Source organism: Brassica oleracea, chromosome C9 (assembly GCF_000695525.1).
Source record: "Brassica oleracea var. oleracea cultivar TO1000 chromosome C9, BOL, whole genome shotgun sequence".
Taxonomy (NCBI): Eukaryota; Viridiplantae; Streptophyta; class Magnoliopsida; order Brassicales; family Brassicaceae; genus Brassica; species Brassica oleracea.
In genome coordinates, this window is record NC_027756.1 from 38250258 (window position 1) to 38264583 (window position 14326).

The 14326-nt window shown below is 34.9% G+C and overlaps 1 protein-coding gene and 1 long non-coding RNA gene across 2 annotated transcripts; both read right to left on the bottom strand.

Annotated features, from left to right (window-relative positions):
* Positions 1-2489: 2489 nt before the first annotated feature.
* Positions 2490-7895, bottom strand: LOC106313056 (FHA domain-containing protein PS1-like). Its single transcript, XM_013750782.1, has 7 exons — positions 7455-7895; positions 7123-7343; positions 6270-6968; positions 3892-6132; positions 3678-3813; positions 3012-3376; positions 2490-2931 (listed from the first exon to the last, which is right to left on the bottom strand). The coding sequence occupies exons 1-7, from the start codon at positions 7735-7737 to the stop codon at positions 2677-2679; spliced, it is 4200 nt and encodes a 1399-aa protein (XP_013606236.1). The 5' UTR covers positions 7738-7895; the 3' UTR covers positions 2490-2676.
* A 5502-nt stretch (positions 7896-13397) lies between these two features.
* LOC106317698 lies at positions 13398-14032 on the bottom strand. The gene is made up of 3 exons (XR_001265206.1): positions 13900-14032; positions 13643-13750; positions 13398-13518 (listed from the first exon to the last, which is right to left on the bottom strand). It is a non-coding gene; the product is annotated as an uncharacterized LOC106317698 (long non-coding RNA).
* Positions 14033-14326: the final 294 nt, after the last annotated feature.

The following is a 14326-nucleotide window of genomic DNA, read 5'->3' on the forward strand; positions in this document are numbered from 1 at the left end:
GGTTTCAGACAAGAGAGACAAAGAGATAGTTGAGAAACGAGAAATGATAGGGATAGCTTAATGGATTTTCGAATTAGATGGAGAACGAACAAGGAGGAACGAAGATGGATACTCTAGGGTTTCAATTGGAGATTTCGCAATAGAGAGTGTCGAGAGGGGAGAGACGATGTAATGAGGGAAATTTTGGGAGAGAAAGAGTTGAGTTATTCAAAACGACATCGTTTTGGTTTAGCTGGGTCGGGTTTTAGGGTTTGTTTTGTGTGGGTCAGATCTTTAATGTTGGATCTTGTAAATATTTAATTTCTGTTAGGAGCAATCCGTCTTTAGCCACTTTTTCTATTTAAAAAAAAATAAAAACAAATTATATTACTCACTCCGTTTCATAATAGATGATGTTTTAGAAGATGTTTTTTGTTTCAAAATAGATGATGTTTTGATATATTTATATTATCTTTAACTTTACTGAAAACTGTGTAATCAATCAGATTTTACAGTTATTTTTATAATTGGTTAAATGATATTTAAAATATACTTTTTAAATATACTTTTTTAGAGGAAACTAAATTTCTTAATATTTGTGCATCAAAGCAAAACATCAATATATCGTGAAATAGAAGGAGTACAATAAAAGGATAAAAGGAAATTTTTTAGGGCGGAAAGGGGGTATATGGAGTTAATCTCCGAGTACAATCGGTAAAGATGCAGACGTAAGCTCGATCAAAAGATATATATCTCCAATCACTTTTTTTTTTACTTTGGGTAGTTGCCTTTGGCTAAATTAACATGTGAAAACTACTTTAATTTTTTAATTCACTCTGACTAAATTTGATTAGCCTCGTTTGATTGATTAGGAAAGGAGAAGACAAACAATAAATAAAAGACTGCTTTTAGCTCTCCCTCTCCTCTTCTTCGTCCTTCCTCAGATTTCTAAGCAGCTTAACACAAACCAATCTTTGACATTTTTCTTCTTCAATGGCGCTGATACAACATTGTTCCGTCTCTGCATCACCCCCGTTTAGTTTACACCAGAGAAATGGATCGGTTGGACTTTCGTAATCAAACACACTCTCAGCAGTCACAGATTCATCGATTTGAAGATTAGGGTTCGTCCAGAGTGAACGAGTTGAATTGGGGGAGATTAAGAGACTTCCCGGTATAAGATTAGGTTTTACCAACTCCTCGTCGTTTTAAATAAAAATTATGTTGTTTTATGCGAACATGTCGACGTTTTCTCTACGAATGAAACACAACGTTTCGTGTTAACGGGAGACGTTCAGTTTTGACGATAAAAGTTACGGAGGGGCAAACCATTAACGGACAAAAAGATATAAAGATGAGGGTTTATTTTACCGAATTTTTAGTTGAAGGTTTATTTTTACCACTAGTTTAAGATCCGCGCAATTGCGCAGAATGAATATTATATATAAAAATATTTTTTATATATTATTATTTATTTTTATTCATTTACGTATTATCTATATAATTAAATTAGAGTAAACACATAAATCAAAACAACACATTTTGTTTATTTACGCTACTTTTTTTATAAATAAATCAAAACAATTATTTTTTATTTTATATGGTATATAACTAAATTTCAATGACATGGACATAAATATATATTATATTTTAATATAAATATTTATTATTTAAAATTTATACTTATATGATAAACACAAAATTTCTAATGTGAGATTTTTTAATACAAATTTCAAAATTAAAATATTAAGGTTTCAATTATTTTCAATACAAATTTAGAAATTATCATATTTAAGTATTTTTCTATGTTATATAGTTTAATTTTAAAATGTATTATGAGATTTCATATTCATATGATTTATGATTATTTGTATCTTGTTATTACCAAGAAAGTTAAATCATTGATCACAAAATTTTAGTGTGAGACATTTAATGATTTTAGTAATTTATAGTCATTTTAATGATTCAAAATGTATCATATAAGAAAAAATTAATTTTTTAATTATATGGTTAATATGGTTGTTTAATATCTTTTAATAATACAAAATTAAAAAAGAGCTAAGATACAAAAATTGTTATCAAATATTTATTATTCATAATCATTAATTGTCATATATATGTTAATCATATTAGGCAATTCCGTAGCTTTTATTTAAGGAAAGTGCGAGAAAATTCTTTTGTACACTATTTCTCAATTTAATAGTTAATTTAATAAAAAGTATAATATAAGTTAAGATGACCAACCAATTTCTTTAAGAATTATGAATTTCATCCTAACATATGGTTACAAAACAATGTTGTAATGATTCTCAATTAGTATATAAGGAATTGATCTTTAATCGAGAGTTTAAATTACTAAAAATCCTATTTAAAATAATACTAATGTTAAGCTAGGCTCATTAAATGGTCTGACTTTTAATCAGCAGATAAAAAGTAAAACTCTAAATTAATAAATCAAATCCTGATTATTTTCAGAGAACATTCCAAAACTTTATGCTATATATTTAAGCTTAACGATTACTCCAATATTCAAATTTTCTTAGGTATGACGATCGCTATAGCTGGAAGACAAATGTAATTCCAACAACAAAATGTCATGATGATATGAAAATGTCATTATCCTAAAAAAATCCCATGTGTGAGCGAGTTGAAGTGATTTAGCTTACATGAAATTTGAGAACGAAAAAAAGAGATGCATCAATGAATGTGGCCATACTGAGAATTATAGAGCAGTATGAGCTTCAAGCCTTTTGCTGCTGTTGCATCAATCTCTCCTCTTCTTCCTCCATTGAACGTTGTTAGCTTTCGGTTGTCGTACCTTTCTCTCAACACAGTATCGTCTTCATGACTCCAAGTCCTTCCTCTCGGCAAACTCTCTGGCCACATAAACCTCTCCGAGTACGGATTCTTCAGACTCTCGTAGAACTCATGTGCCGTCTCGCACATTACACCCTGACTCCAAAACCAAATTGTTCTTATTACAAAAAAATTGCTTTGTTATAAAAATACTTAATATAGATCAATAAAATCACCTCTGCCATGGCTTTGATCTTGAGAGTTACATCGTTGCTAAGAAGAACGAGTTGTACATCTCTGTTACGGTTTCTGTGAATAAGTGCACATTCGAGAACTTGATCTTCTGATGTGGGAGAATCGATCTCCGGTGCATAACTATTCCAGTCAAGTGAAAACGGAAATGAATATCCATTTGACTGAGAAGTGACTGGTGGTGTTGGTGCAGTTGCTTTAGTTTCCTCTGATGGGCTTTGGACTTGAATCCACCATTTGGTACTAACTTTACACTCTTGGATCCAGTCCAGAGCTGAGGAAGCCATCTCTGCTGTTCTACTAAACAGAAGACAGCGACCGCGCTTCATCTCATTTAGTTCCCTTAACACTGAACATTGACACGAAATGTGAGCTATGTTTCTAATAGTAGAAATATTGTCAAGAAGTCTCTGATTCATATGAGAAATATAAATTTGAATGATCAAAGCAAATTCAGCCTCAGAGGCATGTTTGTCTACTAGAACTTATGTTTTCACGTAGACAATTCTTCTAGATCTTTATACTCGGTTCATCTTCCATATGCATTTGCAGCCTTGTCGTTTAGAAATGTAAATGGTTTTATGGTTTGTATTTAGGCGCTAAGTGAAGACAGAAATTATTATCAGACACAGAGGGTTTAAGGTTTTTACCTGTTCTTGGTACGACCATATGTGTCCCCTTGAGACCTTGGAGTAGGTGCAATGGTTTCCTAGATTCCTTGTTGAGGAGGGAAGAAGTGTCCAACACAATGGTCCATTTCATCTTCTTCTTACCATCAGAAAGGTTCTAAAACACACAGGGAACTTATGGTTAGGATAAGGACTACACAAAGAATCGAAGACAATCAAATTGATAATAACTTACCGAAGACGAACGAAGCCCCCAAGAAATGTTGTTTCGTGCTGCTGCAGTAGAAGAAGCCTCGGTGTATGATTGGCTCTGGGACCAAGATTTGTCAAGCAGATGTTGAAAAGGTGCTCGTTCAGCTTTCTTCTTTTGTGCCACAGGCTCATGCGCTACCTTTGAGTTGCTACTCATGCAGTGAACATCTTGTTTCTGTTCGACCATCACGTTTTGTTCCACTTGATTATCAAAGAATTGTTTACGCATTGCCTTAGAGGAGGAACCTTTAGTATCTTTAATCTCACCAACTTCTCGCAAGCGTTTTAGCATATGAGAGTTTGGGGTCAGGTTCTCCTTGTCAGGAGTAAAGATCTCTGGTTCTAGTTTCAGATAACTAGGCTTATCACTTAGAGCATGTTTTCTCTGCAACTGGGCTTTTGGTTTCCCAATCTGTTTTTGCTTTCCTTCACTCTTGTTGGTCCGGACCTGTAGAACAGAAGCAGCTTTCCCCCTCCTAGACCAAATATTGTTTGTGCTCAATCTTCTCGAGGAGCTTCTTGAGCTATCCATCTCAGACAGTACATCATATCTAACAGCGAGTGTTTGGGGACTCTGGTTTTCTTGACTTCCAGTATAATCAGAAGGCAGTTTTTGAGTCGGTTTTGTATCCTCCTTATCAGTATATCCTTTTCCCTCTATTTCGCTTAGGCTGTAAGATTCTTCAGATCTCCCAGAGCCAAATGACATTTCTGTTTTGGATTCCTGATTTGGTGTCAACGAGAAACGTTGTGTACCACTCTGTCTTTGTTCCTCCGAATGGCACGAGATTCTCCCATCATCAAACATTTGTTCAGTCTCTCTGCTTATTGCTGATATTTTTTTCTGATCTCCTGCAAGGTTCACTTCACTCAAGATCTCAGATGGATCCCCAAGTTCACTCTCGGGAAGTAGCTGCCTACTCGACCATAGACTTCGGATATCTACTGTCTTGCCAGCGAACAAACAATCAGATACTATACTGACTTCGCTTGAACTGATCCTGAGTTCTCTGTTGCTTTTTGTATGTAGGTTCTGACTATCGGCCTCTATGGCTACTTCAGAGTCTAAGTGGCCTCGGGCATCTCCTATTAACTTTGGCTGAATTTGAGGAGAGGAGGATACTTCAATAACTGGCCTAAAGACCTCGGTAACTCCATCCTCTTCGTGGCTCTGAATGTCAACTTTAGTTAGTGGTTCTGCAGATGCTTCCTGTATTTTCTCTGTCACAAAACATATTTCTTCGCTGACTTCTTGACGAGGGCTCATAATCTCAACCTCTGCAGCCAGTTCAAATGCAGAACAACCCGGGGCTTCAAGTAATGGAACAGAAGCAGATTTACCGCTCCTAGAGCTATTCATCTGAGAAAGTGCATCATCGCTTATGCCATTTTCAGTTAAAATTTCTATCAGTCGGTCAGATTGAGAAGAGGAACTGGGAGATACATCAATTTCTCCATTGTCTATGTGAATCTGATTTTCAGCCTCAGTTAGTGGTTCAGCATATATTTCCATTACTTGCTTGGTGTCACACTCATTTTCTCCACAGACTTCTTGACAAAGGCTCAAAGTCTTAGCCTCTGCAGCCAATTCAAAAGGAGCACAACCTGAGTCTTCAAAGACACCATCAGACTGAGCCTTTCTTAGGGAGCTGCAGATACTTGAATTTTCTGTGTTGGCTTCCATAATAATTACGGTCAATTCTGGTGAAGCCTGGACAACATATGTGAGCTGTAGATCTTCTGTCTCAGTGGAATCTCGTTGGAGTTGAAGCGATGAAGTCTCCTTTGCAGCTAGATATGGATCATCCTCCCCATAAGGGACTAAAGACTCTATCATCTCTGGCATCACATCCAGAAGCAGACCACCGTTTCCTCTGGCATCCCATTCATCAGCCTCTTCAGGAACTTCAGGTTCATAACAAGCTAAGGCCTCCGGGTAGCTATCACTCTGCGGCTTACTTGAGCCACAGCTGGTAATTGGCATTTCTACTGCGGCTTCTTCAACATCCAACTCTAACTTTGATGAAGTCTGCAAATCTTCATTGGATTGTAGCTTTTCTGTATTGGCAGAATCTTTAGGTAGTGACGAAACCCTTGGAGGTGCAACTGGCAACAAAACTTCCCTTGTTGTATCCTCATCATCCTCACTAGGGACTGATGAACCACTTCCTTCAGACGTCACATCTAAATGTCCATCTCCATCATCACCTGAATCCGCTAGTGACTGCAATAAAAGCAAGATTACACATCTAGGCAAAGAAAGTAACTGTAGCCAAGCAAGATAAGGAAAAACAGATAAACAAACAATGAAGTTTCAGTGCAGTTAAGGGCTTAGCAAAAGCATATGAGAGAAGGTCGAACCTGAAATGCAACCATTTGATTTTCTCCACAGACTTCTTGACAAAGGCTCAAAGTCTCAACCTCTGCAGCCAATTCAAAAGAAGCACAATCTGAGTCTTCAAAGACACCATCAATCTGTGCCTTTCTTAGGGAGCTGCAGCTACTTGAATTTTCTGTGTTGGCTTCCATAATAATTACGGTCAATTTTGGTGAAGCCTGGACAACATCTGTGAGCTGTAGATCTTCTGTCTCAGTGGAATCTCGTTGGAGTTGAAGCGATGAAGTCTCCTTTGCAGCTAGATATGGATCATCCTCCCTATTAAGGACTGAAGACTCTATCATCTCTGGCATCACATCCAGAAGCAGACAACCGTCTCCTCTGACATCCCATTCATCAGCCTCTGCAGGAACTTCATGTTCATAACAAGCTAAGGCCTCCGGGCAGCTACCACTCTGCGGCTTACTTGAGGCGCAGCTGCTAATTGGCATTTCTGCTGCGGCTTCTTCAACATCCAACTCCCACCTTGATGAAGTCTGCAAATCTTCACTGGATTGTAGCTTTTCTGTATTGACAGAATCTCTAGGTATTGACGAAACGCTTGGAGGTGCAACTGGCAACAAAACTTCCCTTGTTGTATCCTCATCATCCTCACTAGGGACTACTGATGAACCACTTCCTTCAGATGTCACATCCAAATGTCCATCTCCATCATCACCTGACTGCAAAAAAAAAAAAGAAGCAAGATTACACATCCAGGCAAAGAAAGTAACATGAGCCAAGCAAGATAAGAAAAAACAGATAAAGTTTCAGTGCAGTTAAGGGCGTAGCAAAAGCTACAAGGAAGAAAACATTATGAGAGAAGGTCGAACGAACCTGACGTGCAACCACTAGATTTTCTGCTTCAGGCTCTTCATCTTGTTCCATCGGTGTAGATGGTGGAACAAATGGATTATCGGAATCATACGCACGGCTCAGTGGAATCCAATGCAGCCTATAGATCCTAGTCGAACCCCCAATCCTAATAACATCACCTTCCTTCACCTCAACACAAGCATCTGGCTCAACTTTCTGATCCGCAACCCATGTCCCATGCACTAAATCGAAAAATTCAAAACCAATCCAATCAACAACCAGAAACGCATACACCGAGAACCAAATCGATGAGGAAACAATTTAATTTAAGAAATCGAAGAGATGGCTGGTACCAGAGGAGAGATCCGTGACGAAGAGCTTCTGACGAGAGGGGAGAGAGCGGATCTGCAAGTGGAATCTGCTGATGCTAGGATGCGTTAGGAGAATGTCGCAGTCTGGATGCCGGCCGACGAGCAGAATCTCCTCTGCCTCCGGCGAAGAGAAATCGGGACTACTGTTGTTGACGACGAATACGTTTTTGAGAATCGCGCCGTTTTTTAGCACAGTGAAGACGGGGATCGTCTTCTCCGGGGCTCGTTGGTTCTCCATCGCCTCCTCTTCTTCGACCTCCTTCATGGACGAGAGGGAGAGATTGTCGAATTTAGGGTTTCGAAACGAAGGAGATGATGAGTGGAGAAGATTAAGCGAGCAGAATCAATAGTGTTTTTTCAGATCTCGTACTCTCTTGGCGATTTGTACGAGTTTTCATTTTGAAAATGAGGGTTAGCCGTTGAAGAAAGTGCCGAGAATCGACGACCTATGTTATGTAACGGCTGTTATTATTTCAAATTTGTTAAACCGACTATCTAAATCCTTAGATAATCGACGGTTAAGCCGGGTTAGATTATTCTCTTTCGAATTCAATTCCGTATCCGGTTAGGGTTATCTTTCCATTTCGGTCTCAAAACTAAACCGAAGTAGAATTTTATGGCTTGGTTATGTTTTGCTTGGTTCGAACCATTTCAAAACTAAATACATGAATAGAAAACAACTGGTTGCAAAGTGAGAGAGTATACATAAATGTGAGAAAAATCATGTGATAAGAGAGATAGAGAGATCTTCCATGTTAAGAATATAAACATGCTTAAATAACACCACATTTCATTGTTCTCAAGTCAAACACGAAAAAATCCTTTTTTTTTTTTCAATTTATCAGTCATGGTTCTAATTCGTGCTAAAAACTTATGCACTGCTAATAAAATCTGATTCATAAGACAAGTCGATTTTTTTTGTGTATTAACGCAGAGAAGAAAGGGAAAGACTAGAGACTAAAAAACAAACAAAGATTATCACTGTAGTGATCAAAAGTGGTCATGTCCTGGCTCTCGACCAGAGAATCACTACGAGAAATATGTACATTATTAGCGATGAAAATATGCTATATTAGATGTTTGATAGCAAATTCATAAATGCTATATATACGGTATCCATCATAAATACTCTCTATACGATAGCATTTTTTGAACGATACGAAATATGCAGATTTGATAGCAATACTTGGATGATATTGTCGACTTAACTATTAGCATTACTTTCCTCCTATTATAGGCTTTTATTTAACCTAAAAATAATTATAATTAAAAATAAAATAATCAAAAATTAAAAATAAATCCAAAATTGTTTTATAATTAAAAATAAAATAAATTTTATTTATAAATTAAATTTAGTTTACAATAAATTTGGTTTACAAAACTAAACAAACAATACATAAATATATTACTCTAGTCTTAACTAAAACAACTAGTTAATGTAAACCTAACTAAAACTAAATCTAAACCTAATAGACGCTTCAGCCGCCATCTCCACCTTCGCAAAGCTTCAGCCACTGTCCACGATTCAAACTGGCCACCATCTGCTGTCCTCGCCACCATCTGCTGTCCTCGCCACCGTAGTCACTCTCTGTCCGCCATTGTCAACAGCACGATGTCACCAAGTCATCAAACCATCACACTCAGCCACCATTTTCGAGACCACCACCATCAAACTTCTTCAGCCTCCTCCACCTTCTTTAACTAAGAACATAAAAACAAATACACAAGAGAATCGAATACATAAGAACAACAAAAAATCAACCTCGTCTTCCAAGGACGAAATCCTCCGAACAACTGCTCTTATGTCGATTGCAGAGGAACGGAGAGGAGCCACGAGAGGAGCCACGAGAGGAGCAGAGAGGAGAGTGAACCGGAGAAGAGACCACTCCTTACAACAGCGGAGAAGAAAGAGGAGATGAGTGATCGCAAAGGAGAAAGAAGAGATGAGATACGACAGATACGAAAGAAGAGATGAGAAATACGACAGATCTGGAGAGAGAGAGGGGAGATTTAAAAAAATAAAATATTAAAAAGCAAAGCACTGAGATCGTTAGATCAACTTCTATCAATGGTTTAGATTAAAAACTGAGCAATCTTTGCCTTCTTATTTCATTGACCAACAACAATTCACTTTTCTTACATGTTTTAAAACATACTCCCATCAAATACAAATGTACGATGTTATATTTTTTTATTTTGTATATAAATGTATGATGTTTTAAGATATAATTAATGTATTTATTTTTAAAATTTAAACATAAATTAAAAAGTAAAATTCTAAGTAGTGAAACTTTATTGATATAACCAAAAAGTAACAATTAAAATAGTGTATTTATTGTTTCTTAATATATGTGTAAAACCTTAAACATCATATATTTAAATCCAGAAGGAGTATATATGAATGATCTTATTTGACGAAAAACAAATGATTTTTAATATTTGTATATAGAACCAATTGTTATATTTTGGATCTATGATTATGATTTAATTTCAACAATTTTTAAAAATTAAGTTTACAGGTTAAGTTTATGATCAATTTAAAGTTTGGAATTTTAGGAATATGGTTTGGTTTTTGGGAATAGGGTTTGGGGGTTTAAGGGATATAATTTGGGGTTTAATACTAAAGTTCATAGTTAAGGTTTTCAAAAATAAAGTTCTGAATTTATGATCAAAATGACTAGATTTTAATTTTTATAAGTGGTATAAAAATAAGGATTAAACTTTATGATTAGCCAAAAAACAAAATTATGTGTTCTATCCTCTTCTCAAAGTTTAGTGTTTATGATATAAAATTTAAAATTTAGATCTTAACTTTTTAAGTTTGAAGTATATTTTGCGTCTGGGGAATATGATTAGGAGAATAGTGTTTGGGGTTAAGATTTGAGGTTATAGCGTGAAAATAAGATTTGTGTTTAGGAAATTACAGTTTAAGATTAAGATGATTAAATTTTGAATTTAATTTTAAGATTTGAAGTTATAATATTAAAAGATTAGAGTTTTAAAGGTTGTCTTTATAGTTTAGGGTTTAAAATAATGTTTAGGGTTTAGGGGTTCAAATAGCTTTTCTTAGCGTTAGAAAAAATGCTATTATATGTTTTTGATAGCATTGCTGAAGCCGATTAAATAATTCATTTGGCGCTTAAGTTTAATTTCACGATAAGTATTGGCGGAATCAATGATTTTATCTTCCCGTTCTCTTAATTTTCTGAATAGCATTAATTAAGTGTTATTTTAGGTTCCATTCTATCATAGCATTCATCTAACGCTATTATATAATACGGAAATTTTTAAATCATAGACGATAGTAGTTCAGTAAAACGTGCTATAACAATCTGCTATCAATGTAGATTTTTTCGTAGTTAACAGATAGGAAGGCTCTGTGCGGGTCAAAGTAATTCTGAGTTGAGAAGCTCTTCCAGTTTTTTTTCGCAAGACTCGGTTGAGACTCTTTGCAAAGTATATATACTCCACCCACTGCAATTGTGTTTGGTCACATGATCATTATCATTTACATATGCAACTAGTTGATGTGCGGACTAATATATATATATATATATATATATATATAACAATTTTTAACTAATATTTATTTATAATAAAAATTATTAAATTAGATATAAATTTAGATTAATATTATAATTATGAAACTTCAATATTCATATTGGTAATCAATATGTTAAATTATGTTTTTTTTTGTTTCATATTTTTATTTATGGGATATGGATTTTGGATAAAAAAATAGTCTATAGTAATAATCAAATTAAGAAACTTAGGTTTGAAATTAAAAACTTATTGTATTTGGACTGAAAAATTATAATTAATTACAACCCATAAAACGTCAACAAAAGAAACGTCAACCCATCTAAAACCAAACCGAAAAAATAGTTTGGATTTGGTAGTATCATATTAACTGATCCAACTGAAGAAACCGATTAATTAAATGATCCAACTGAAGAAACCAGACGAACAGATGTTATTTAAAAAATCCCAATATATGGATATGGTTCAGTATATTAACTGATCCAACTGAAGAAATCGATTAATTAAAATATATTAGTATACTTATGTATAAATTTATAATAATCTGTATCTGGATAATAAAAATGAGACTCACTAGGGATGTACAAAAAACGCTCTGGTGCGATAAGAAAGGCGACTGATACGTACACACCGTTTCATCTCTTTTGATCATCGCCGGCAGTTCAGGCCACCGGTTTTTATGGCTTTTATTCTTTGTTTCCACAGTATATAAATGATTTGTATTCTATCACTACTTATGTTTGGTATCATATTCAAACGACATCATCATCCACTCATTCGCCGTCGTTGTTCTCCTCAATCATTCCGGAAAACGCCTTGTGGCACAGTTATGATCATTGGGTTAATTTCACTATGTTTATTTCCGGGATTAGAGAGGTGTTTCTCGGATAAATCTCGTCGAATTTAATGCTTTAATTTCTCCACTTGGGAGCATGATTATCTGGCAAATCCCTTTGGTTTTGCCGGCGTTTTTCCGGCAACAAATCTCCACTTTTTTGTCGGCAACATCCCCGAGCAGTTACTGCACGATGTATCTCTTTCTCCGGTCAATCCTGGAGTCACAATCATTCCTTAAGCCATTTTGGCCGGGAGACTATGACAACGCGATCATCATGCAACTGATGTCATCAGATTCAGTTATGACCTCTAGAGTACAGTGGAGAGATCGTATGCACAAGAAAATTGTGATTTGAGAGATGAACCTTTGTGTGATAGGGTTGTTTCCGTCATTGGAATATTTTCAATCCAAAGTTCAGAGATGGTTCATCAATTCAAGCAACAAGGGTATTTATTTGGTCTTGGTCAGGGATTTGCTACACTCATTGGAAATAGTTTCAGGTTTGTTTGATGGTTATTCGTCTTTGGCTGGATATTATTAATTTCATAGAGAGGATATCATCAAGGGTGTTTGGATGGAAGTCACTGGAAATTAAATGGTTAAGGTATCGGCATCGCAAGGATAGTATTATGGAGACTACTATTATACCAAGAACACAGATATGGTCTGATTGGTACCATGTCGACCTTTCAAAGCATGTTCCGGATGCAATGGGTTTTTACTATACGATTTGGGCAAAATAAAATGCCAAAATGGCATACCAATCGTATTAAAGTGAGACAAATTCTAAAGAAGGAAAATAACAGATCATATATTCTTTTAGCGTGTAAGGCTTACTGCAAAAGAAAGCAACGTCAATCTACACTTCTACAAATGATTTGTCTTCAGCATAAGTAGCATAGTTCTGTTTATGTAATAATTTGTATTCCATTGCTTTGTAAATGATTCCATAACTCTATTTGTATTTCGATTTATCAATAAAGATCATATTAGACGTTAAAAGAATCTGTATTTGAATCAATATTTCCAATAAAGATTAGAGAAACATGCTATAATATTAGTCATTAAAACCATAAACTAAATATAAGATAAACATAATTATAATATTACATGTAGATATTGTTAATATCAACTGTTAATATATATTTGATTAAATGATCTAAATATCATGCTAATTATATATTAGAATTTTTAAAAATGATAGTATATATATCGGTAGAATTGGTTAATGTTTATTAATTATCTTAAATATTATGATAATTTATATATTAAAATAAAAAATTTAGATAATTTTATAAATTAAACTAATGATTTATCTTAAAATCATGGAGAAGATGACAAGTAAGCAAATTCACTAAGATCATTGAGAAAATAATAAATTTAATTCTCAAATAATAATATAGGTCACATGATCATTATCCTTTACATATGCAATGACAACACACGCGGGAGATGCTAATCGTTAACACCATGCTTAAAGACTATATATTGTGGTCTGGTCATATGATCATATCATAATCCGAGACCTTTTATCTAGTATACGAACTCAATGACCCTTGTAAACCCTTACTCCCTATGGATGGTGTACTCTCTAACCATGGACCCTGAGACGTCCAAATAATTGTTTGTAGTCTACCATGCTAGTCTACAAGGAAAAGATATGTAGATCTGCATGACAAAGTTTCAAAAGTAGCTCCCAGTCACTTGATACCATATGAAAACTGTAAATTAGCCTAGTGCGATCATTGGATAAAAAAAGAGCATTGAAGGGTAAAAGAAGAAGAAGTTGTACCAGAACGAAAGGGAGCTTAAACCAATAAGAACAAGAACATATGGAAGTTGAGACCTTCACAATTAGCACCAGAGCATGAAACGCAATTAATCCCATAATCCAAGGTTCCTGACAAAAACATTAATATACTACAATGTTAACCAAAAACCCTGATGAGGTAATGAATCCAAATCACAGAATGAAACGCAACCCTACAATACCGACAATGCAATTCTGCTGATTCTAAATGGATCACAATAGGGAAAGAGACTCATCACCTTCCAATCAATTGCTTGGAAATAATGCATGAAATTCTCGTAAGCAGGTATAACACCCCGACCTCCACTGAATTGAAACCTATCTATTGACCTTAATATTCGTCTAACTTGTACTACATGAATAGGCAGTCTACAAGTGTATGAATCCTTATGGCATTCTAAAGGAGATCAAAACTAAAAAAAAAAAAAACTGGGCAAAAACAGAGAAGAGAACTGTTTAGACCATATGCAATGGTTGGCTCTATTTTTTTGTATAATGGAATAATACTAACAAACTAACGTCTTTAACAGAAATTGTATAACAAAAACAAAACAAAAATGAATATAACAAGTCTAATTAGAAAATTCATATGTTAATATTTGACTCAACATAAAAACTAAATTGGATATGCAATAACCCGAAATAAAAATTTGAAGAAAGCAACTT